Source organism: Columba livia, chromosome 3 (assembly GCF_036013475.1).
Source record: "Columba livia isolate bColLiv1 breed racing homer chromosome 3, bColLiv1.pat.W.v2, whole genome shotgun sequence".
NCBI classification, from domain to species: domain Eukaryota; kingdom Metazoa; phylum Chordata; class Aves; order Columbiformes; family Columbidae; genus Columba; species Columba livia.
Window position 1 is genome coordinate 80,034,631 of NC_088604.1, and position 26,396 is coordinate 80,061,026.

The 26,396-nt window shown below is 33.7% G+C and overlaps 1 protein-coding gene across 8 annotated transcripts in view; it reads left to right on the plus strand.

The window, feature by feature from the left end:
- RYR2 (ryanodine receptor 2) overlaps positions 1-26,396 on the plus strand; it is a 397,519-nt gene that overhangs the window by 341,652 nt on the left and 29,471 nt on the right. For 4 of the 8 annotated variants that reach the window (XM_065057819.1, XM_065057823.1, XM_065057820.1 and 1 more), the window contains 9 exons: positions 21-74; positions 1,701-1,724; positions 10,004-10,103; positions 11,240-11,319; positions 13,260-13,336; positions 14,623-14,696; positions 22,415-22,495; positions 23,367-23,455; positions 25,021-25,149. In XM_065057819.1, coding sequence (XP_064913891.1) covers positions 21-74; positions 1,701-1,724; positions 10,004-10,103; positions 11,240-11,319; positions 13,260-13,336; positions 14,623-14,696; positions 22,415-22,495; positions 23,367-23,455; positions 25,021-25,149 — 708 coding nt within the window. The remainder of the gene's footprint in view (positions 1-20; positions 75-1,700; positions 1,725-10,003; positions 10,104-11,239; positions 11,320-13,259; positions 13,337-14,622; positions 14,697-22,414; positions 22,496-23,366; positions 23,456-25,020; positions 25,150-26,396) is intronic. The other 4 variants (XM_065057821.1, XM_065057824.1, XM_065057825.1 and 1 more) reach the window with 1 other exon arrangement.

Genomic DNA, 26,396 nt, shown 5'->3' on the forward strand with positions numbered 1-26,396 from the left:
TTCTTTCTACATGGTATCAGAGCTGCCACGATGAAGAAGATGACGATGGTGAAGAAGAAGTGAAGAGTTTTGAAGTAAGATTATACTTCTGTTTTGTTTTTCCTGTCATATTAGACATTTTTTCATAGCTTCCAACTGACATTTGTGTTTCTTGGTTCATGGCTTACTGCAGCTTATTATACCAGTGAACTGCATGCCAGAAACTGGATTGGCAGATATGATTCACCAGATTCACAGTAGTAAACCAAAAGCCTATGTACTAACACATAATATAAGAGTACATAGAGAATAATTTAACAGATTGTACATGTTTATATGATTGACTAAGTTTGCAGTTGTTGAAGAGAAATAGTATGGATAATAAATTATTCCGGAAGTCAATTTGTCTTGTAAAGTATCACATCCCACCTTCAGTTTGAATGGTTAAAATACTGAAATAATACTGCTTTTTGCAGTAGTATTTTACATTAAATACCAGCAATTTACGCAGTATTTTTACGTTCACATATGTGTAAAAGTAAAAGTTGAGCTTTTATTCATCAATATTGCCAAGTGTTTTCTTATGTTTAGAATAGGGAATCTGTTTTTATTGTTGTTCAATGTTGAGATTTCAGTTGTCATCACTGTATAAGAAAACACATATGAGTTTATTATAGGAGTAAAAGATGAGTCCTTGTCATGTGTTTGTCCTGGGATCTGTCTCTCTTCTTCCATTAATAAAATGGAGTTTACAAGAAATGTATCTGTTCTGAGGGGCACTGAGGGAATTAGCTTGTTAATATTTTTCATACTGTAATGTCAGAATTATTACATGCTAAAATAAATTAAAATTTCTTATCTTTCAAATCAATTAATGCTTATATTTAATACATTTACTAAAACACAGAAACATGAAATGCATGGTTGTATTAGTTCTTAAAAGTATTTCTAAATATATTGATTGTTTTGATTTTTGAGGAGTGTTTTGGAGCATATTTATTTTTACTCCCATTGTTTTGTGTACATGAGATATTCTGTATGTTTTCTACATGATGCTGCTGCATGAGATAGCACTGAATTATTTAAGTATATATTCCCTCTTTGGCTGTATACAGAAATCAGAAAGAATACCAATACCAAATTCTTTTCAGTCACTCAGAAGTTCTAGTCCAGTTGAGTTGCAACTCACGTAATATATAAATTTCTGTGTTTTGGTAAATATCTAAGAATGAATCCAAATTTCAGTGTGATGGTGTGTTGTGGGGATTTTTGTTGGTTTGTGGGTTTTTTTGTTTGGTTGGTTTTGGGCTCTTTTGGGGGGTTGGAGGGAGGGTTGGTTGGTTGTTTTTTGTTTGTTTTTTTTTTTTTTTTTTGTTAGCCCGTGCATGCTTGTTAACTATCAAAATTCATGTGCTTATAAATGTGAAAATTTATAAATAGTATGTCGTTGAGGTGGATGAACAAATTTATCAGTAAGGGATTTATTGGTGCTCCTTATCTAAATTATAACGAGTTCCTTGTTCAGCATTCAACTTTATCTTTTGAGAGAAGATCCTATTCATTTTTCATGATTATTTTTTGTAGCTATGAAACTTATGTTCAGATAATGTGTTAATCAGTTCAAAAGACAGTTTTGTGTTTGTGTCAGTCACCTGCAAAAAAAAATTTTGGACTTCTTTTTCTTATTGCTATTTTACTTCTTGTCCTTGCCCTTCCTTAAGGTGACAGGATCACAACGCAGCAAGGTAAAACAAAAAAAATATGTGTGTATTTGTCTGGGTCTGATTCTGTGACTTTTAGGCCCAACATCTTGGATAAGTTCAACTAAAGGGTCTTAAACATTTTTAACATTTCAGTTCCAGCATGACATCTCTACCAAACGCTTCTTGTGCACAAAGTCTTTTAAAATACTCCAGGAATTATTTATAGAAACTATATCATTAAAAGTTGCATTGCCATTTTGGGGAAAACAGAGTGTCATTTGGCTTGTGCATATTGTTTTGTTCTTGCCTTTTGTGCATTAGTTATCTTCTTTCTGGTTATGACTTAATTTGAATGATTAAAATAATTTATTTGGCTCTTAAGGGAAAGCAGTTCGAGTTTTCTTCTTTATCTTAGCAGACATGCACTTCTGATACAGAAGTAGAATTCTTTTTCCAACATTTGTCACAGAGAGAGCACCAATTATATAATAGTTTGTCTGTGATTCATTTCCTTTGGAACAGACTGAGTCCTTAGCCTTCATTGTGACAGTATTTGATAGAAACTCCATAGCTACTCCATACCTGAAGTGATTCCTAGTTGTTCCATGTTTTCTCTGAAAGCATAGACGTAACAGCTCTGAAATTTCACAGTGTTAATTTTTTTCTTTTTTGACTAAATTTCTTACACAACCTTTTGTGTCTCATCATGAAAGTCTCACCATTTGTTTCTAGAAGGCTTAAGCTTCTAGACTCATAGCTTAAGCACCAGCCTACTTACCAACTTCATGCAAGTACAAGTCTCAGTTCCCATTGTTGGCTCAAGCTGCTTGCTGATAGCCCTGCAGTGTTGATGTTCTCAGAGGAGGTATAGTGTGTGGGGCAGTTAATTTTTAGTTCTGAGGTGTTTAAATGTAGTGCTTTGTGCTGTGGCTAATGGCAGCTAGACTAAGTAGAGAAGACTTGCTTGAGACTTGGAATGCACAAATATAGCTGATGGTCAGACTCCAGTCAGTAGCTTCAAAAAGTTCCTTGCCTGTGGCAATGTAGGAACAACTATAGCATTCTCCATTGAAAAGAGCAAGATGGTTTTGGTGTTTTGTTTGCTAGCAATTCTGTTAACAATCAGTTCACGAAACAAAGAGCTTCCTGTAGAGCTGTGGAAAGAGAAGATGTGTTCCAGGATTAACTTCACTCTTACTCCTTCAAAAGTTGGCACAAATCTGTTTCACCTTCATAAGACAAAGGCATTATCCAGGAAGATGAATGCCATCACACAGCCTCCCAAAAAATTGTTTAAAAGGTATTGTAATTGCCAAACTCAGAAATTACATATTACAAAGCCCCAAAGGAAGTATATAAGCAATCTCATAGTGTCATTTCTTCTTTGTTCCTTCCATTAATTCAGCTATTCGAATACTACATGTCTATCACTCTGCTTACCTAGTTACCATACACTAAATGCTATATGCTCCATAGAAAATTTTCTGTCTTGCTGATTGAGAAGTTTTATTTTAAAAGAAAAAACAAAACAAAACAACCCCACAAGAATAAATAATCCTTCCTTCATGCATGACAGGAAACAGTTGTAAAGATGTGAGACTATATATGCCAGCTGTGTGTGTGCATGTGTGTGTGCATTTGTGTGTTCTTTTCTGTCTGTCAATCTATCTCAGTGTCCAATGCTGAAGGCAATTCTTTTATTGCTGTGCTCTGTGCTCTGTATGCATGTGACTGATTCAAATGTGTATGACTGACTGTTCAATTTGTACTGGAATAAAACTCTACCGCTCCCCTAGACTTGAAAAATGTGCGATGTTTGAAGTCCCGAATCTTTCCAGTCAGAGCAACAGAGACCTTTGGAAAAGCTTAGAATGTGAGAAAAACAAATGTATTTTATTGGCAATTTTCATGGCCACATCTCATGCAGTGCAGTCTCATTTTTGTACAAATAATCTGTATTGGGATCACTATGTGGGCAGTAGGGAGGTCACAATGTAAACCCACAATAAAGTTGTCTGTACATTACGATGAGCCTGACTACACTTGCTTACGATTATTTGCTTTGAATTGTTATGACTATCTTTGCTCCTTGCCTTTTGTCTGGTAAGTTAGCTTTCTATCATACTGAACAGAATGTTAAACTGACTCCTTGTAGAGTTGGTGTCGGTGTCCCCCTTGATAATATCTGATAGGAGATTCTTTAGCATCAAAGTGTTTCACTAGCTGAATGCAGATTGGTTCTTGTATTCAACTCTACTGGTTTGCCATATATTGATGTGCTCTAAACACATATAGAATGGGAACTCAGAAAAATGAATCAAAACTTAACTCATATTTTTAAAATAATTTGGTTTAAATTGGCTGTTCACTGAAAGAAAATGGAGGAGATAGAGCTTCCTATGTCAGTTTTCTTCATCTCTGTTACCGGTAGCAGCTGGTTGACAGACTTTTGTATTCACTAGATTTTTCTCAAAATTGTACATTGTGCTGTCACTTATCTTACACACCAAAAGACTTGAAAGTTTCAGTACACACAAATAATGCAAGCTCAGAGATGGTCACTGTTATCTGTCACTGTCACAAAGCCTGCATAAATGGGTTGACCATATACCCTGTATTTTTAAAAAATACCTATTTCTGTCAAAGAATGATACAAATTAAGATCATACTGCATGATCAATTCATCAGTTCTTAGTAATTAAACATTCCAATTAGTATGCAAAAATGCATTTCTCATTAGTTTTTCCTACCCATAATGGAATGGATGCAACCTAATACGTGGTTTCACTGTCCGCAACTACAGGATAAGTCTTTTATACATCTGTTACAAAAACACAGACCTAAGGTTAAATAAGATTTGATCTGTTTTTACATGTTGTCATAAGGGTAGTAGAGTTCTTTTGTTCTGTCTTACATACCAATGATGTTGATATTGTGCAATTTGTTGATGCCAGGACCCTGTTTATTTTTCCTCCTTGTGTTCCCCAACACCCTATTTCCATCAGTAACTTTTCTGTTGCTGCTGTTGTTGTTTTGTGTTTTATTGTATACAAAAAAAAAAAAAAAAAAAAAAGTCTTTAATCCACTTAAAAAAATATCAATAACATAAGGACAGTGCCTTCTTTATTATCAGGTCATCTCCTATTTCAGTTTCTTGCCTATTTGGCAAATCTGCTTTGCGCTATATGAACAATTTCCCTTTGACTATGGAAAATGTGCTGCAAAAGTCCTGTACAGAATCTTTTCTACAAAGTGAATAATAAACCCAGGCTTTTCTTTGGGTTTCAGTTCAAGGGCTTAATTATAAATTATGATCTAAGACTCTTTTTTAAGATCTTTTATTGTGTCCTCTGGCTGCTTCCCATCTTCTGCGTTTATCAGCATTTCTTCCCACTACATTTCTGCTGCTTATACCAGTATTAGTGTGGTACTTCTCAAGAGGACTCCCAGGCATCCATCTGCCCTGGCTTTCAGCTCACACATCAGCTGGCCACGCGTCACTGCTGTAGCACAACAGAACTAGCTGAGATCTGTGTAAGGCAGGGCCTTTGGCAGTCCTGGGGTGAAGGAGTGCTGTACTTTGAAGAACAAATACATTGTAATGATTAAGTTACAATTTGTAGCATCTGGGTTCTTTTTTTTTATTTTTAATGCAGTAATTAGGTAATAACCTTATCAAACTTAGCCCTGTACATAAGATTTGCTGCTCTAGCAAATTCCAGTCATAGTAGAATCTTATAAATGTTCGATTACCCTTTTTTCTTAATCTTTTCTATAGAGAGTTAGACAACTATGTCAGCTATTTCAAATACATAAATTTGCCACCCAACTTTAAACAAGAAAGGGTGATACAGCTTGAAAGTAATGGGCAATTTTATAGCTATGTAATGTTGGAGAAAAAAATTGTAAACTCAGAATATGCAGGTTTGAAAGTCATCCAATACAATATTTTTCCTTCTAGAGACTCAATACTTTGTCAGTCCCTTTCTGCTTAAACAGGAGTGAATATGTTGACTGATTGCAGAATAGAAATGGGTATCTTGGGTGACCTCATCAGCATGCCAAGAGGATGGAGGCAGTATGTAGGAAACTAAAGTACCTTTCTTGCCAGGGAGGAAGATGTAACTGAATAACAGTGCAAACAAGATGACATCAGTAAAGATATCGCTGCAAGCTGAAATGGAGACATTTTAATGAAAGCAAAATAAAATGTATAGTGAAGGTTGTCTTTCATGATATCTTTATTCCTGTGAATTTGTACCTCAGATTTATTTTTAACACAGAGTAATATTTTTTTTAGTATATTTTAAACTATATATTGTATGTAAAAAATATATTTCTGGTATAACATTAAAGTTTTTAATGTATTTTATTCAAATGCTAGCAAATGTGAAATATAATGTTGATAAAACAATTGTTATTTTGTACCCATGCAGATTTTCATGCTGACTATTGATATTGAGTAACATATGTATGGCATAAAATCTAATGCTATGACATGATACATTTTGTTTCTCCCAGGCATTTTTTACTGGGGAGAGTCAGCAAAACACCAGTACCTATTTCTCTGAATATCAGTTTGAATACAATAAAATTTTGATTAATGATTACTATAATATTTGTGTCTTTTCAGCTATTATATTACAAAACATAGAAGAGCTTTTTATTATTTTATCTGAAATTTATTAAAAATTTGTGTATAAGATGATATGTTCCTCTTCAATTTCCTTTTTTCCCAGATGCTTTTTAGATCAACGTTGCTTCCTTTCCTCTCACCTCACCGTATTACAAAATACTTAGGCTAATGCCCAAGGAAGCTGAATGTTGTTTACAGCTGATCAAATCAAAAGAGCCCTTTTTGCATACATGTTTTTCCTAGCTATGTTTTATTTTTATTATTTTTATTTTTCTAGCACCAGCAGTGATAAAGGTGAATGCAGGGAATCTTTTCAGATTTTATGAAGTCATTAAGAGAGAGTAAATAAAAGCATATGTTTACTTAATAATATTTACTAAATCCTCTACTACAGGGAGTCAGCTGGTGTTCTAAAGTCTTGTAAAGAATTATTACATTCAAAATAAATAGCTGTAGTTTTGAGGAAATTAAAAAATTGCTAACAGACTACCACTGACTGCATGTATCTAAGAATATGGTAGTTAATTTCTGAATCTATTTATCATTTCTAGTGATGATTCCTAGACACCACTTTAAAGTATTTTTGGAGTTATTTACTTGTACCATACAAGTAACAGCTGATGACACAAGTCTTAAAAATGCCTGGAACTGAGACAATGTCAGTATTCCTAAACTATAGAAGAGTACATAGAACAAAGAAGCACAACAGGTGGCAGAGAAATGACTATTAGGCTATTCATTAATTATGAGATCCACTTTTGAGATCAATTGTATTTTAATTGTTTTATGTGCTGGGAGTTTAATAGTCTCTATATTTCTTGTTTTCCTTTCTTGTGTTTTGCTACATGTACATTATTTTTAAAATAATTCCTTTTGTTGTATGATAATCTGGGTAATGACAGGTTTTGATATAGAAAGGATACTTCAACTCAATGAGGTATACTAATAATGGATATAATATCAGCTAGTTAAGAATTATTTTTCAACTAGAAATAAAATCTTTTGGGAGTGAAACTTTCAGCAGAAGCAGAAATGTAAGTGTGAAATTGCAGGGACTTAAATATTTATTTAGGTAATATGGACAGTGTATTTGATAAAATAAACTCCTCTAACACTCTTAAAACTCTGCATTTTTAATCTTCAGAAATTGTAATGTATTATGTTTACATTTTATGTATACTCATTTTAGAGCTGGTGAGTTCCAAAATTAGTGATTTAGGAAAAATTCAACTTTATTTATAGAGCATAAACCAGCAGTTATTGAGCTCAAAGTCTTAATGTATAAAAGATATATATATATATATATATGAATATATAGATAAAGATTCTGCTTCAATACTTGGTGTTTTATTTAAATACATAGCTTGTACTCAAAATTAACAGACATTTTGCCAGTGTAAGACCTTCTAATTGGATTTTTTCTGTAGACTAAAAGAGGTCTTAGAAAATATGAAATACGGAGACGATTCAAAAGAGAAGCATTAATCTTAGAATAGTTGAGTTGAAAGTAATTTCTTCCCTTTACATTTTTTTTTTCTGTTTACTCTTCAAATATTTCATAATTTCACATTAAACCAACAGACAAACAAAAAACAACAAACAGTGCTCTGTAGAAGCTGGATCATAAGCATGTGCTCTGTGGCTGTCAGTTTAGCAGCAAACAAATCTCTCTGTAGGGCTTAGCTCCAAGGGATAGTCCGAGATTCATTCTTTGTATGGATTATGAGAAAATAAACAATTTCAGTGGTGCACTTGTCAGTTAAAGTTCCTATTTAGTTTTTGCAAGTTTGTTGCCTACATATTTGAGCTAAAACTTGTGGTTTCACGCAATGTGTGCTTTTGGCATATGCTTACTTGTAATGATTTAAAAAGAAAACAACCATGAAGTAGAAAATGTTTGAGTCTCTGCTTTCAAAGAGTGTGATGAAAAAGCTGTTTGGCATTGTCTGTTTCTACTCTTCTTCTGTAGTGCTATTGCAAGAAGTGAGTGTACCTGTTCTTTGAGTCTGTAGATTATTAGACCTACAGAAAAATAATTATATAATGGAAGTAGTGGAGTGGATGTTAGGCTTGTGAACAAAAGTGAATAATAAACTTTGCAATGGAATAGTGTTGGGTCTAAAACTAAAAGCAACTAGAAATAGGAAATAGTTTTTTTAAGAAGAAACACTAAGCAATTTTCAGTGGCTTCTGAAGCAAATGAAAATATTTTTTTGTAGCTATATTCAACCTGTGATGTCATGATTTTCTGGTGGTTTGTGTGTGTGTCGTGTGTGTGTGTGTGTGTGTGTGTGTGTATGTTTCTGTTTTGTTTTTGTTGAACTCCCAGGAAGAGGTTTAAACATGAAGGCAAAACTTTCAAACCTTAGCATGGCTCAATATGAAGCAAAGCTGCCATATTTTTTTTTCCTTTTTGTGCCTCCATCTAGATCTGTCACATAATTTAAGGAAAAAAGATACAATTTAACCACAGGAGAGCTAATAGTGTGAAAAAAAAAAACCCTGATGAATTTTGTTTCCGCAGCACGATATTATCAAAGATTTAAGAAACAAATTTGCCAGCCTCGGCGAGAACTCTCTGGTAACAGCATAAATGTCTGTGTTGGTTTGCTTTTGAGTTAAAGGTTTCTTTTTCATTCATTTGAACATATTATCTTTTTTACCTCTTCTTTTTTTAATTTATTATTCATACCCTCTATTTAGCAAGCCTTCATTTTTTAAACCTCTTCCATCTTCCAATGTCTTTTTTCCGTAACTTGGATGGAAAGTTTATGGCAGCAAAGCTGTCATTCTGGCTACTTCTGCTGCAGCTGTTCCTGCTTTTAGGTCATACATGTTTTGGGCGTTGTGGTTTTGGACATGATACTAACTGATTGTGTCATGTTCCTTTTGAGTAAGCTTTTTGCCACGCCATCCGATGGACGCACTGTCATAGGGCTCTATGCAACTTCCATTTTGCAACTTATACTGCTTAGTCATCCTCAATTCTCCAGCAAACCTCAATTAACTTGGTGAAATTTCAAACTCATCTGGAATGAACTGTGCCTTTATGTTTGCTCTTTATGTTCTTCTTTATGTTTTCAGTAGTAGTTTAAATTATAAAGAACAAACTTCACCATTGCTCAAGCAACGCCATGCAGTATTGTTTGTTGCCGCTAGAGAGTGCAAAATATAAAAGCACAGTGTATTCTATCAAATATTCTGTTGGTAGGGTGGGCAATCTATATTGTAATATAATGAGATGCTTTGAAAAAAAATCCGAGATGCTTCTGTTACTCTGGTGTTCAGCAACAACTTGCAACTCAAGAGACGCATACTGAGCAGTATGAAGTTATGGTTACTCTATAGAAGAATATTAAGAGTATGAACTGTTGCACAAAAACACAGCACAAAAGTGCAAGTTTGATAGATGCAGTATATGTATTATGAATATGGGCTTTGAATTAACCTAATGATTTACAATTGAGATAACTCTTTTCAGATTAACTGTTAAAAGCATATTAAAGAAAAACACCAAGGGGAGAATATTGCTTGAACATGTTAAATATCTGTTCAGTAGCATTGTATCTATTAAAATGGTCCATGATGTTGCCATAGAGCCCATATACTAAGAGAAAACCAAAAACCTTTGGTGAACTGATAGTAACTGAAGTCCTCATCTTAAATGACTGGAACTTTTATTCAGGAAAAAGAAATGGAGAAGCAAAAACTTCTGTATCAACAAGCCAGACTGCATGACCGGGGTGCTGCTGAGATGGTTCTGCAGACAATCAGTGCAAGTAAAGGTAATGTTTTGTTGGGTAGATGATGTATTAAACCTTATTTCTAATGATCTTTGTATTTACTGTAATTCTTCTTGGGCAAAGCCTGCAGATGTTTGGCAATAAGGTTTGCTTTCAAAATGCACCCAAAGTTTCAAAAATTATTGACAGCCGATCCAGAAAAGTGTTATGAATAATTCTCATGAAGTTATTATCATAATTATTTTTATTCCTAATGATGGTTGAGAGGAAGTGTTAAAAAAACCATAGATTTAGTACTACACGAGAGAAAGGCCCCCAAATTCTGGGGTGTGTACAGTTTTGAACTAGGTGTAGACGTTGGCCCTTTTCTATTTTCCACTGCCATTCCCCAAATAACTACTTTATTGGTGTACTTTGATGAAACATTTTGGAAGCGTAAGTGATGCATTTGTCCCTTAGACACCATCTTACTCTAGGGTTTGATGGTTTCATTGTCTGTTCTGTGATTTGTTTCTAGAGTAGTGATGTTTTAAAAGTTGCTGTTTACAAATTTCAGTTACTGTAACTAAATGCTTTGGATCACTGTGTTTTTCTGAAGAAACAGGAAAAATATTTAGGTTGGCATGCAGAGAAGTCACGTTGTAAAACTTGAAAGCTAGCTTAAAATTGTGCACCCAGCCTTTAATCAACTGTTGAATGCTCTAGGGCAGGGGTGTCAAACTCTTTTTCATTGGGGGCCACATCAGCCTCTCAGTTGCCTTCGAAGGGCTGAATGTAATTTTAGGACTGTATAAATATATGAGTAGTTACATGTATACAGTACTAAACTTACATTCAGCCCTTTGAAGGCAACTGTGAGGCTGATGTGGCCCCCAGTGAAAATGAGTTTGACACTCCTGCTCTTGGGAATGAAACGTGGCTTATATTCATTGAGCTCAGTTCTTCCTGTCTTATATCTTGCTTCTTTTGTGTGCTGTTGCACACTGCACGATGTCTGTAGGCACTCAGGAAGATATTAGGTCGCTCTAGAGATTGTGAAAGCAAAACAGGTCTGTTTTACAAAAGAAACAAAAAGGCCTCTCCTGATAAATTACCAGTTAAGTCATTGTACAGATAAGTTAATAGAAAATTCTTGGTTTTAAATATAATCTAAAATTATATTTTAAAATAATTTTAAGGTGAGATGGGGCCAATGGTTGCAGCTACCCTAAAGCTAGGGATTGCCATCTTAAATGGAGGAAATTCTACCGTTCAACAGGTAAGGTACTAATTTATTTTCACCCATCCTAGTTAGTATAGATAATTACACAATGGTTGTTATTATTGTAGCAGTACATTATGTAATGTGACTATTTGTCAGATGCGCTTTATCCTGACTCTCATTCCAAGAAGAAAATAGTGTACAAAAGTATCTTGGTTGGTAGATAGATATTTATTTGTATACATTTAGTTAATCTGCAGAATACAAGGCTAAAAGAAAACTGGTTTGCAATTCAGCTGAAAAGGGGAAATTTTATGTTAAATCATTAGCTTCTACAAGAATTCTGTGGGACTGAAGGATTTCTTGGGAGATTGCCATTGTCCTGCACCCAGTAGAGCAAAATTGCTGACCTCAGTCTTCACCAAAAAAATTACAGAATTTCAGAAGTCCTTAGCTTATGGCATGGAGAGGTTTAGTGATAAAAGGAGTGAAGTCAAACTTTATTTACTAATATATACTAAGAAAATGTGGTGAGCAGTGAACAAGTCTGATATGTTAACAGTATTCTGCACCGTTGAAGAGAAGTACCTGATAGTATATTCAGTGTTCTTTACTAGTTGAAGATTCCAGAGTCCAGAAGGCTTCATACCTGCCGTTACTACATCACTGTAGGACAGTTTGAAGAATACTGACAACTGGGAACAGTTAAGATCCCAAGTTAAGCAACCACTGAAGCAGCTGAGAGCAGCCAAAAATAATGATCTTTTCAGGGGCTACCATTGACCAGAAAGACCACAAATTGTGCAGAAAAGTATTGGCTTGAACCATTACCAGCGATATCATGATAATAGATTGCTTAGGAAAATCATGACGTTTGTATATAATTATGTAATTTAAATTTGTAATCTAATCTACAACCTAATTTTTAAAAATTATTTGAGGAAGTCTTAACTAATCAGAATGTAGCAAACAGTTATTAGTATGGTTACAATAATACTAATACTACTAGTCACATTACGTACTTACAAAAGCATCAGTAATGCAGTTATAATTACTATTTTTTCAGTTGCCTCATTTCTACACATTTTCTCTGGTGTTATGCTCACCTTTCCGATTTTCCTTTAGTTCCTAAGATCAACTCCTCAGTCTTCCTTGTGAAGAATGGTATGGGTGGGGGGAGAGGTACAAAAATGGTTTTGAAAAGCCGTCATCACCTGGAGTTCTTTGCTCTGATTAGTATGGTGGTGTTGATGGGGGTATTCCTTTTCTGTGGTCTTGGGTCGACTTGGGCTTATGCTGATACATTTTGTTAATACTTTCTGCTTATGTGATCTTTCATTTCGGAGGTTACCTCATTCACACTATGAATTCTTGTAGTATTCCTACTAAGATGTATCTTTGAGCATTGTGGGTTTTGTTCACAACTGAGATATAGGTATCATCCTATATCTTCAACAACACACTACATTCCAGAATCAGAGTTCACTCCACTGAATAACTTCTTGTTATGGTAGCCTATTACCAGATAGGTATTACATATTACAGTAAAGCTAAAACAAATTTTAAAAATATTCACATGACTACTAACATGCTGTTGCAGCTAAAATAATCTAAAAAAATCCGATGTCATGACAAGCCCGGTCCAGTGCTGAAATGCTATAGTGTCAATACAAATTGGAGGCCTAGTAGTGTCAAAATTGTATTTGTATTAAACAGTAAATTCTGTTGATCTTGCTGACTTTAGTTACTATGTTTTAGCAAGGAATATCGAAGTTGGATGACGTTCTTTTCTGTAAAGGACATGAGTATTAAATGTTCTTTTAACTTTCAATAACTGGATTTTTCTCTCCAAGACTTTTATCTAATTCGTAAATAATAGAGATATTTCAAAATACCAGCATCATGAGTAATCTAGAAACTATATAATATTAAGTAAACTAAATTAACACATAGTATAAACATTAATTCTCTGCATAAATAATTTGTGTTTACTGCAGAAAATGCTTGACTACCTCAAGGATAAAAAGGATGTGGGATTCTTTCAAAGCCTTGCTGGTCTTATGCAGTCCTGTAGGTAAGAAAATATCTACTTTAAAAGTTTATTTCATATTTATGTTTTATTCCACAGGATTTGTAGTTTTGAAAAGATCCTCTACATACTTTTTGCAAACAGCATGTGGGGACTGTAATGTTCTAGATTTGGGGTAAAGGACAAGGTGGTGCTCATTGTTTGAAAATCTTCATATGGCGTGTATCTACTTCAGTAAAAAAGCTCATTTCACAAGTATTTTTCATTTGTGTCTGCTTGAGATATGCTAGAAAAAAAAACACCGGACTTCGGAGCATTCCTCAGGGGAGATTTCTTAACTCCGGAGGTATCCTGTAATCTGGCAGAGAACATGTTAGTGATCAATGTTAATGAATCATAGAGACTTGGGGAAAACTCAGCTTTGTTAGAAATATTAATAGGATTTTAGAAGGGAGAAAAAGGAATGAGAGAAACTGCAGCGGTACTGTGACTTTTTTGTCTGTTCATGCTTTTTGACAGTTTATATTGAATTTGTAGATATAAATATATATTTAAATATTTTCTATATAATTTCTAAGAATAAACCATATCAATAAATAACATATTAATGAACATAAACCATAGGAAGAAAAGGGGTTTAATGGTTTCCTGGACCAACTGGTTCAGTCTTCTGTTATGTCAAGGGTACCATGTTAGGTCCTTTTTTCTTAACACTGTCTTTGGCCAGGTTTCATTTTGAAATAGTGAAGTTTCTCAACAGCAAAACTCTTGCTGTAGTTCATCTACATTCGTCTGACTTTCATAAATACTCTTGCTTATGAAGAAAGGTATCCATGGCTAGATGACATGCTAAGCAATGAAAGGCAGAACTTTGCAAATGGAAATATGTGAGAATGTATGTTCCTTAAATCTGGTTAATTGAAGAAATATCCCCCCTTAGTTTTTTGGAACGTGGTGGGAGAGGAACAATAAGTGGAAGTAATAATGTCATAATTTTTTATGGACCTTGCTACTTGGGAAAAACTGAGCTATAATATAAAAGTAGTCAATAATATGTCTACATTACAATACCTGAAACTGGTACATATATATAAACACATATGTTCCTTTTTTTTGTGTCAGTCATAAAGAGCAAAAGCAGGTTGTGTCTGTAGTGCTAAGTTTCATAATCTTGTAGCAGACAAATATATTAAGCCACTGAAATGTATCTTCTTAGCACTAGTATGATTGTATATTTAAATGAAATCACACATTCTTCTCTGTTTTTCACAAACTGAAGTATTACATACATTTAATTAGTTACAGGACAAATGTCATTTTTCTCATTGCAGTGTTCTTGACCTGAATGCATTTGAACGTCAGAACAAGGCAGAAGGCCTTGGCATGGTGACTGAAGAGGGATCAGGTACTATCGATTCAACGTAAATGATCTGTGAAATATTCTCTTTTACTTTTTGCAGAAACAAGCTGAATGTGAAAGAATGCTGTAAATTTATATCTGGAGGCTGAAGCTAAGATATTATTCCTAACAGTGGTTTTTATTTAATTTGTCTAAGCCCATGCTTGTCAATAGTGAATCACTAACATGTGTTGAGTTTCAGAATGGTTTCAGAGGACTCTTACCCAGAAGTGAAGATGTTACATGTAAAATTGAAACCAAATTCTAGTTACAACCAGCAGTGTTCACATATGTAAAACATTTTAGAATTCTCTAACCGCTTTCAGCATAAAATGAAATTTAGAGTTTTCAACTGATTTCCTGTCTTAGCTAGAATGAAAAACAGACAATTTAGTTAAGCAGTTAAATATTAGAGCTTGAGGGGACTGTATCTGTTGTTTGGGAAAGTTTTTTTCTTGGAAATAATTCTGTTTTGTTTGTCTTTGGGGAAATATTACAGAATTTTTGCTTTACTTTTGACTTTGAACCGATTTGGCTTTCTACCCCCTGTGTTGTCTGTTCACTGTCAATTTCTTTCTTCTGTCTGACAGTAAATTCTATTACTCCCTTACTGTAATTGTCTGGAAGTGTTAGGTTCATTTTTATCTAACTTAATAGAGCTACCAATGCACATTTTCTCCTCTTCAGTATTTTTTAGAGTGCATTTGTATGTTCAAATTCTACAGTCACCTAATCTTTTACCTTGTTTTTATCTTAAAAACAAGGTTAAAAAGCTTGACTGCATAATCATTGTTGCATTTGGGGGTTCATAGTTCATACCTGCAGCACTGCATATTTCATTGGCTCTTGTGCCTGTAGGTCTTTTATGTGGCATATTTCTTGAATATTCAACTGCTTGTCTCAAATCAAAATCATGAACTATTAAATATGACTGAATGACTTCAAGACTAACCGTAAATGCTGCTTCTCTGAAACTTCTCCCACATTTTAAATTGTAGATCAAATGCTGCTAGCCTCATATGAGTAAAGAAAACAGAATCAACCCATGTGGGTAAAATTTGATCACAGGATTGTGGACTGAGCACTGATGCAGCTATCTGGCATACACAATGTTTTGCTCCTTTAGACAACATTTCTACCACTAAAGAATTAAATTTATTATTTATGATGTTGGATTTTAAGATGGATTGTCAAGATAATGGCTCATTTGTCTTTTGACTGCTGCCTCTATTTCTAGAAAGGACAGATTTTGCATGCAAATATAAACAAATCTTTAAACACTACATAATTGACTCTACCTATGTTAGAGTTTTTTTGTGCTTCCTCATTAGAGGGATTTATTTTATTTTCTGTTTATTTGATCTTTCTCTTTCAGTACAGAACTAATTTTGCAAAACCCAACACTAACAATATTTCATATTTGCTAAAAAATTCTCAACTTTTTTTTTCTTTTTTCCTGTTTCGTTTTCTTTGAACTAATTGTCCTGTCCTCCCTTCCTCAGTCATCACTTATGAGCGTGGTAATTATCAAAAACAACTGCCTATTTATTTTTCCTGCTGTTAGCTTTGTGTCAGCACTGTACAGCTCCTGAACATAATTAGATTTTTTGTTCCTGTAAGACTGTTAAACTACTGGCTTCTTTTCTTTTATTACTACAATTGCATATTCCAAACTTCTTGGGTTTTGTGTCAACTCTTCCCACTTTGTTCTTCCTCCCTTTCTCAGGATTTGCACAGTAACTGGCACACTAGATGTAAGAGCAGCAAGCTTTTTTAAAATCTTTTTTTTTTTCCTATTCTTTTTTGTTTCTTTTCATTTTAGTGAGCCCATATTTGCAATGGATGAATGTTTAAAACTATTTTAAAAAAAATTGTACATACCAAAGCCTTGTGCTGTAGTCCTCCTGTAGTATTCATGTTTTGTATTTAATGTGGCTTTATCGCTGCATTGATTTGTGCAAGCACAGGAAATCAGTGGTGGATCCAGTGAGGATTTGAGGGTGGTTAGTAAGGAGAGGCCATGCCACTGGCTAGGTTTATCTAATGCGCTCAGGAGTTGATACGAGAAAGAGGTGGTGCACTGCTAATTTAGAGGAATGAATAACATGTACGGGTGGTTCTTCCTTACTCTGAAAGCTACTTGGTGTGTTAAAGTTCCTATACCTCAAAGATCAAGTGAAGTGAAAGCTCTGTAGGAACAGTTGCCATGAGATGTTCCCATCACCATGATAAATGAGAATTTAAAATACAAAATGTATAACTTTCAGCAGAAATGATAAGCTCAACCACAGTGGGTGTCTTTTCATTAGCCAAATGTTGGGGAGGGGATTATCTGGATTTTTGTTTTCTAAGTAGAGATTTTTTATTTGACAGATTAACCAAATTTTGCACAGAGGATCAAGTGTTTTCATTTTTTTTGTTACTGAGCAGCGACAATGTCAAGATAACAGTAATCACACTCTGTCAAAGATTTCTTGGCACAAAGGGATAATGTTTGCTAACAAAACTTTTTATAGGTATTAATAGCCAGCTATCAAAAATTCAAGAAAACAGAACAAAGCAAAGCCAAACCAAAAAAGGCTGTACTTTTTCTTTTCAGAGTTACAGTATTATTGATATTATGCTACCTTCAAATAATAATATTTTTTTAATATTATGAAGCACACCTTTTTCAACTAGTTGAAAAGTAGTTTACATAAGAGCTGTACAGGTACTGGTATTAATACCTGATAGCATTATGAAAGCCCAGCCAGTGTGTCTGTGGGGAAACTCCTGTAGTGAACGGTTTCAAAATATCCTAGATTTTATGGGATACCTGAGATCATATATCTGTTTACAATCCTATAAATAACCATCTGTAAATAGGACAGAGGAAGTACCAAAGATCTGGAAATGTTTTCTCCCATTCCTTTTTTTGAGGGAGATACTCTATGAGTAATAATTACTCCTCAATTAAAGATAATTTTATTGATTCCCAAAGGAGTGATGTGATGTAAAATGTGCACTGTAGTCTGTGTGTCATGTCATCTGAATCTGATGCAGAAGCATATTAATGAGTAATTGTCATTGAGTTTACAACCTATAAACCTGAAACTATTCATACCAAAGTAAAAGAAAAACTGCAGTTGACACTGATAGGAATAGAGTCAGCTTTTCATTCAAGGCACTGCTGTGTAGTTTCTGGTCCCAGGTCAACCTTGGCAATAGGTAGAAAGCCCTGTACTGAGTCAACATGGATGTGAGATTTATTGCTCTATTCCAACTGTTTCTTTGTGCTGTCCGCATCGTAAACTCGTTGTCCTGATATTCCTCTGACTGGTACTACCTTCCCTTTCCAAACCCTGGAACCCTCACTGGTAACAACATTGATGATTCTTTAGCAAATGTGTTTCTTACATGTTTTTGTGATGTCCTCAATGCTTTTTTCTTCTGTACATATTTTGTTTTGATTGTTCTGTTTCCTTCTCAAAAAAAGGGGGGTTCAAATCCAAAGACATGTAGAAATCCATGTTATCTTGCAACGGTTTTGTCATTTTTCATTTAACACTCAGAATCTATGCAATTTCACTGTGAGTCAAAAAATCTTGAAAGTGCAATGTTTTTCTCCTTTGGAGAGACTTGCTTTTCTTATCATATGATATAAAAAATTTAAGAAGTAAAGTTTACACTTATATTATTTTATAAATTTTCCTTTTTGTTGGAAAAGTTCAATTTTTATTTTTAATATTTTAATATTGTAGCACGGCATTACTTTGTTTCTCCATAAGTTCTCAGAAGGCTTATTTTAGTAAAGTATAATTTTAGAATGGATAAAGACCTGATAGTATGTCTTAACAGACTTTCTATTAAACTGACTGAGAGAAGTACACATGCCATTAAATAAGTAATTATAATGAGGGTACGCATCAGGAATAATTGCAGCCATTAATAATGTGAAATCAATAAATATGCTTTTGTCCTTCACTGACGTAGTCACACTTAAAGAAGATGTTTAAATCCTATGTGATGCACTGTAGCCTTCACTGGAGTGGTGTTTTCCACCTTTTTATCACTGTGTTTGAATCAGTGTTTGCATTTAAAAGGAAAATTTTTGTGTGTCACTTGGTAGAGAAAACAAGTGCTTTTCTTATTTGCATCAGATTCTTGAGAAGTCAAAGGCATGGAGCACTCACAAGCCAACCCAGTCTTGCCTGGATCCTGTGATAAGAATAAATTCACTTGATTTACCATGGGAGGGCTTTACTCTAGTGTAACAGCCACCAAAAAGGAGCTCTGTCCCTTTTTGAAAAAACAGAAAGCATTTTTATATATCTGTAATTTGTAGTGTCAGCTGGATCTTTTCAGTTGAGAATTAAGAAAGAAAAAAAATAGGGAGTTATTAAATTTGGACACATGCACTTTCAAGGAAAAAACTCCGTGTATTTAATTTTTCATTCAACCTTATTTTCATTTCCTGTACGCTACACCTCTGTTCCTATGTATCATAAATACCGGTTTCCAGTTTTGCAAAGACTACAGGCTTAAAGCCTTCATGTGTGTAGCCATATCATTTACATACAGCATGAGCAATGGCAGCATTTTAATATCTAAGCAAATATATGCCAGAATACATATAATATAAACAGAAATTAAAGAACATGGTTTTGTGACAACCTGTCATACTCTATGCAGTGTGTATGTTTGTAAGTAAATTATCTATAAAAATCTTTGTATGTATTGGCGTGAATTTGTGTGCACAGCAGCAAAGGTTCTTCTCTTAGATTTTCTAGAGAGAAATGAATCTGCAGTTCAGTTCTGTAGGTGCCAGTAAAACACTTCTTGCAGTCAATAACATCTGAAAATTAAAATTCCTAAAAATACCAATATTATTTTTAGTCAGATATTGATCAGCTGTAGGAATTGGAAACTGGGATTATTTAAAATCTTAGAGTGGCCAAAGCTATTGGAAACAGTTTTTTTTTTTTTTTTTTTTGCTTAATTTTGAAATATGTAAAAATATTTGCAAAAGAAGTGGACCTTTCAGCTTATGTGAGATGATGTAGCTAAATACCTTCTGATTTTGCAGAATTTTGCAATAACTAGTATTAATTTTGTGTTTTCTTTATAGTGGAGCTAATTAAAAGACCCTTCTAAACCTTTCCAATGTTAAAATTGGAATCTATTTCATAAAAATTCCTAAATTCCAGTGGATGTACTAAAAGCCAGAAAATTGCTTCATAAGTTAATCTGTGTAATCACTTTAACTTGAGACTTGTTTTCTTTCTTGTCCTGAAAAATTTTACTTGAGAAGAGGGCAAGAAAAATAGAGGTAGAAAAATATTAAACTGTAGTTTATTCTGTAGTCTTATTCATACAAAAGGCTTTGATTCAGTGATGTCTCGATATACAAGAAATACATACTTGGGCCCTTTATGGGCTTGGTGGTCTTTATGGACTTGATACATTCAGGAATTTTCCTGTCAGTTATTTGAAATCATTGCCATATTAGTAATAAAGCTACATAGATTCAATGTGTGAAGGTACAGGCTCCGCCAAATATTTGGCTTTCTGTAAGGCTCATTTGTGCAGAATATAAATATTCATCTAGATCAACAAAGCATGTGACTCCAAGTGTAACGTGAAGCATGACACGAGGTCAGTTAAATTAAAAAAAAAAAGTAAGTGAATAATCCTGCAGAATAATCTACATCTGGCCTTTGTCCAGCAACATATGAAAGTATTTGCAGGGCTGAACCAGCATATAATATTGAATAACATAATTTTAAGTGCATAGGCACCTCTTGATTTTGCATTCTTGCTTTCTCAGGCATATATTGTATGTATACATTAATCAGCCCTGACAGAAAGAGTAATTTATTTTTCGTTGTTTAATTAGCTGAAAAGGTTTTCAGTCTCCTGTGACTGAAAAATTGTATTTCTGATATTTATGTCTGGGATGGAGAAAAATGTCATGGAATGGCATTGATAGTATTTGGCTCATTATTGTTGAAAAAATTGCATAGTGTTTGCCACTAACATACATACACATCTGGAATTGGAAGAGAATTTTATCTTTCCCTATGTTACAAGAAAATGCGTTTGTATATAGTTTGGTGATATGTGCTCTTAATACCAAACAGTATGTCTTGATAGCAACAGGAAAGAGTGAAATTCTGTACCTTTGAAATATACATATTAGTTTTCAAAATTATTTTGCTTCCTAATCCTACCATTGTTCTGAAGCTTCTCCCTTGAAAATTCACAGGCTGTGAATTGCAAACTCTATTATTTTGGACTTAATCGTTCATGAATTTAAGTTAAACTTCTGATCATGTTCATTTTTATACATATTTAAATTTTACTAAATACTGTTTACAATTCAGTTTTAATAAGGTACTTACAATAATTTATAAATGTAGACATTATAATTAGATTTCTCCACTAATATAACAGTATGACAGTAATTGTTAGTGAAATTATTATTTTCTATAATCTTTTTGAAAAAAACTTTTTTTCTTTTAAATTTTAATTCACTTACTCTTCTGATTTCCTTCTGTTCACCCACTAAAATATTGTCTTTGTAGACATGGGAGTTTGAAATTCAGAGAAAAACCTAAAATATCTCCCCATGAAAAAAGAAATCTTTCCAAATTCTTCTGCAGTTTGCTTACCTTTTTATCTCCTTTCCTTTTGTTGTTTACAAATAGCACTTGGCCACATATTCAAATGATGTATATTCTTAAAAAGTAGAAGGTTTTGTGTCTCCTATTTTTGTTGCTCTTCATGTTCCAAATACATTTCCAAAGCCCTAAATGGGAATTTCCTTGCTTTCAATAGGTGGCCTTTATTGTTTTGAACAGCTATGTTGTTGTTCTCCTGTGTTATTTTATTAGCTGCTCTGCATTTCCTCAGTTGTGGTTATTTTCCTGGGTGAATGGTCGTTTCTCCTCCTCAGATGTCAGCGTGCAAAGTTAACTGTATGTATTGATGTAGTTGAAATAATGGTGTGCTAATGGAGAGTTTTTAGTATACTGTTTCTTGTGAAGAATCAAAATAATCTGAAGCTTTATACGTTTGGATATTAGTTATTTACCAAAAAAAAACTGAACTGAAAGACCTAATTCAGTAAAGTACATTGGCATTTGTTCTATTGTAAGTTTCTTGATTTATTTTGTTAAGGGAGACAAATACCCAACAACCACTCTGTGTCAACAGCAGACAGGTGCTAAATCCTCAAATATTTCAGCCCAAATGACTCTTGAAAATGTGCACAGCTGTAAATTTCAGGGGTTATTTTAGAGTATTTTACAAACTAATAGTTGTTTTTTTTTTGAGGAATATCCTTCCTGATTAAGTACCTTTCTGTATTTTTAAGTACCTTGTTTTGTGATGAATGGGAACCAAATTAATCCAGTCCTAACCTTTGTGTGTAATGCAGCACTCATGCCCAGCAAAGTCAAAAATGAATGTAAATCATGGATTATTTGTAAAATGTTGCCAAGCTCATGCTGCCATATTTATAAATGAAAAGTTAAGCTTCTTTTCTTTTTTCTTTTTTCTTTTTTTCTTTTAACCAAATAACTATCTGCCAAGCACAAATCAAATGTGCTTCAGATAGATTGGTGGTTATAAATTCTCTGTCCCCTTCTCTCTTTCTTAAAATGAAATATAGAGATTTTCTTCAGGGGCTGTTGGGTGTTCCTTGACAGCCTGTGATATTCTTCTTCCATCTGGCCTTTCCACAGGAGAAAAGGTGATGCAGGATGATGAGTTCACCTGTGACCTCTTCCGTTTCCTTCAGTTGCTTTGTGAAGGACATAATTCAGGTTTGTGGGCAGGCTGCTACTCAGCTGAACCAAGGTGATGGTAACTAAAGATAAAAGCTCTTTGTTGCTGAAGGTTTGGCAACCTTCATGGGATGTTATGAAAGGTGGACTAGCTATTAGTGTGTACATGAAAGGAGGATGTTTATGTGGAATTAAATTGCCAGATTCTTCTAATCAGTTTTCACTTTGTAGAAAAGAGTGGTTTCCAAAATGGTGAGTTTTGAATCTTGACCTACTAGGAAAGATAAAATTATATAGGAAATTATACATGGTTTATAACCTCTAGTCAGTGAAGATTCAGAGCAAAAATATAACAGGAAGGTATATGTATTGTTTTTTGGCATTTGTATGCTTTCTCATATGCACTATTTGGCATTAAATGTCAGAATTGTATGTGAAATGACAAGAACATACACTATCTCTCTTGAAGAGGCAGCATCTATTTTAAAAATGCAGAAGCAAACTAAACTAATGCATGATATTAAGTGTATTTTTTAGACTTCCCTGTGTTCTTTGTGTCATGATTAGGGAAGAAAATAAGAAAAAAAAAAAATAAATTGCCATTGGACATATTTATGGCTTTGTAATCAGGAATTATGCAATTTAATTTTGCTTTTGCTTAATGCAATATATACTAGCTGTAATTCCCTTGATGTTGTTGGAGGTCTAGAGATGTAAAATTGGTCATAAATTAGATGAAACTAATGCCAAGTTCTATAAACAAAACAGATAACCAAGCTTCTGGCCTCAGAAAAAAAGAGGCATTCCTTTAAGCTATATTTTCCTAGATCATGTTAAATGAGAACTAATTTGTGGGAGTAGTCTTTAACACTTAAATAATTTTAAATTCAAGTTTTATTTGAATTTTTAGATTTTCAGAATTACCTGAGAACTCAGACTGGTAACAACACAACTGTTAATATTATCATTTCCACTGTGGATTACTTATTAAGAGTTCAGGTAGGTTAACTTATGTACTAATTAAGTAGATTAGAATAATGACTTGTATCTGTAAAATGTTTACCTTTTTTTTTTTTCTTTTAAATTTCATTGGTTTTGATCATAAGGCAGAAGCTTGTATGTGGAGACTCCAAATGTTTTAATTGCCCTGGAATTTCCTTCAGGAATACATGGTTTGATTTCCTTCAGTAATACACGGTTCTCTGCCACAAAAGTTCTTTTTACAGCAAAATCAAACTTCATCCTTATCACAAAATGCTTAGTTTTATTATCATGACATTTATTCTGGTTATCGTAGCCAATGTTGATAAGAAAGGTTGTGAGTCTCTATTGCTTATAGTTCTTTAGCATTGTAATTTGGTACTGTGAGAGTCAGAGGTGACAAAAATGTGAAAGACTGATGTCAGCCATGGGATGCAGGAATGTGATGGATTCTGTTAACCAAGGAGAGCAGGCAAGAAGGTAGATACATGCAAAGACTTCAGTGAATACCACTAGCCACTTGTTGACCGAGACCACCCTCTGTCTGAAAAGTGTTTTGTATTGTTCAAGTTAAGCTTCAGCCAGCTGCTTTTTCATCCATGTTCTGATTTAGTCTGAACACTGTGCTGCTGTATGGACAGTCATGGGATGGCATGGGGTGTAGCATAAAAGAGCACATCAGTTCTAAGGAAGAAAAAAAAAAGGCAAAAAGAAACAACAAAAGGCTAGTTAGTTTAAAAAATCTTCAACCCTCTGATTTGAATTCTCTGTCTGATCTTTTAATAAATATGAAAACATTACATTGTCACAACCCAGTAGTGTAATAAAAAAGTCTAATTTGTTTCCAGTTTGGAGAATGTGAGAGACATGAAAACATATTTTGTGACAAATGTTAATCTTTTTTTGCTTATTACTCTCATCTTTCTGAAAATCACTGTGCATGATTATATATCTAGTTAAGTTTTTCCTCTAGCCACTTATTGATTTGGTCGGAGAATTCCAGACGTTGAAAATTGGTGTGTGTTAAGCTGCTGCTGTTATCAACGTTACTTTTTATCCTTACACATTCTGTAGTAGTTGTAGGGACAATACAATGATTTTCATTCCATTGCTTACTTTGTTGAAACTTTAATAAGCTTGCCTTTGAGGGAGACAGAAGGAAGAATCGTGTGCACAAAGCAACATTTGCTTCCACTATTGACTAAGTGTCAAGCACACAGTATAAAGAGAGATTGTTTAATAAACAGCATGAGGCATGGTAGTACCACTGAGTACTCCTTTTCAAAATGCATGCAGTTGTATTTCCAAGAGCAGACACTAACAGATCTATTTTTTTTATTTAGTTATTTTGTTTTGAAGTTTACTGTGGGGTTTTCAAATTATCTATTTCAGTTTGTATTCCTACTGATTCCCTTGAGATGAAGCTACAGTTCTTGAAGTAATACTTGAGTTAGGAAGTCATTCAAAATCTTTATAAACTAAATAATTTTCAGAACTAGAATGTGATCTAATGAAGTATCTTGATTAATAACTGTTTAGTTTGATTGCATAATCTCTTTCTGCTTCTCACAACTGTTTTTTAGGAATCTATTAGTGATTTCTATTGGTATTATTCTGGGAAAGATGTTATTGATGAGCAAGGACAACGAAATTTTTCCAAAGCCATCCAGGTTGCAAAACAAGTTTTCAATACTCTCACAGAGTATATCCAGGTAAATTAGTTTCATTAGATATTTATGGATTTGAAAGGAAACGAATCATACTTTTGGCATGAAGACGTAATGTAGTTAGAAATAACATAGAAATATATATGCATTTATGCTTCAACATTATTTTAGTACATTTATTTAAGTAGGAAGTGAAGTTTTTAACAATTTAGTCAAATTTACAACTACTTGTAAATCATCATCATTTGATTGTATGCAAGAGAGTAGAGGAGGTTTTTCAGTTGTTTTGTGGAGGGGAGTTTTTGTTTGCTTGTTTTTTTTTTATTTGTCCTAGACTGCAGCAGTGTTAGCCACTTTTAAGACTTCACTATTGATGCATTGAGAAACTAAGGTCAACAGAACATTAGATTACATTTTCTGTCAGGAATAAGGCTGGTTTAAGGCATCAAAGCTGTGTTTGTAATACTGAAGTCACACATTACATTTGAGAATTGTAGAAATGTACTTGAGGTGGACACTGCAATAAATGAAATTTGGATCAATTCAGTCAAAACAGCAATAAAGCAGTTCTTCCACAATATGTGTGGAATTCAGTGTGATTTAGTTCTTAATTCCTCTTGTAAATCAGTAAACAGTATTATGGTTTGTTTCTGCATATAATAAACACGTTAGAGAGAATCTCATTAGACTATTAGGTGTCTATTATATTGCTTTTATTCAGATGAAAATCATTACTACAAAACTAGTATTTCATAGTTCATGAGGATGAAATGTGATAGAATAGGATTGAATAAATATGAGTAGAGGCAGCTTATATAGGTATGTACATATATTTAATATATACATATTTGACAAAACACAAGAGGCATCATTAGCTGGCAAAGATTTTATTTGTTATTCTCTTAAACTTCAAAAGATTTTATATTCCTGCTTTTCAGAAGTTGGTATATTTTGAAGAATATTCTTTAGCACTGTTTCAACAACAGCTAGAATATGCTGAGGGGAAAAAAGTCAGGAGTCAGATTCTCTAATCCTTTATGCCAATTTTGCGTTAACCTTCTATAAAGTTATTCCTGATTTACAAAACTATGTAGGGAAGAATCAGCTTAAATATTTGTAGGTTTTTAGCATTTGCACTTTAAAGTTGCAGACAGATATACCTTTTGTGGTTCTGAATTAGTAAGTTAGGACTTGTCTGAAACAGAGGCAGAATGGTTATTAGGAATGGCTATTGCTTACAGGCATTGATATTATTAAATAAATATTTCTACATACGTTTAATTTTTCCTAGC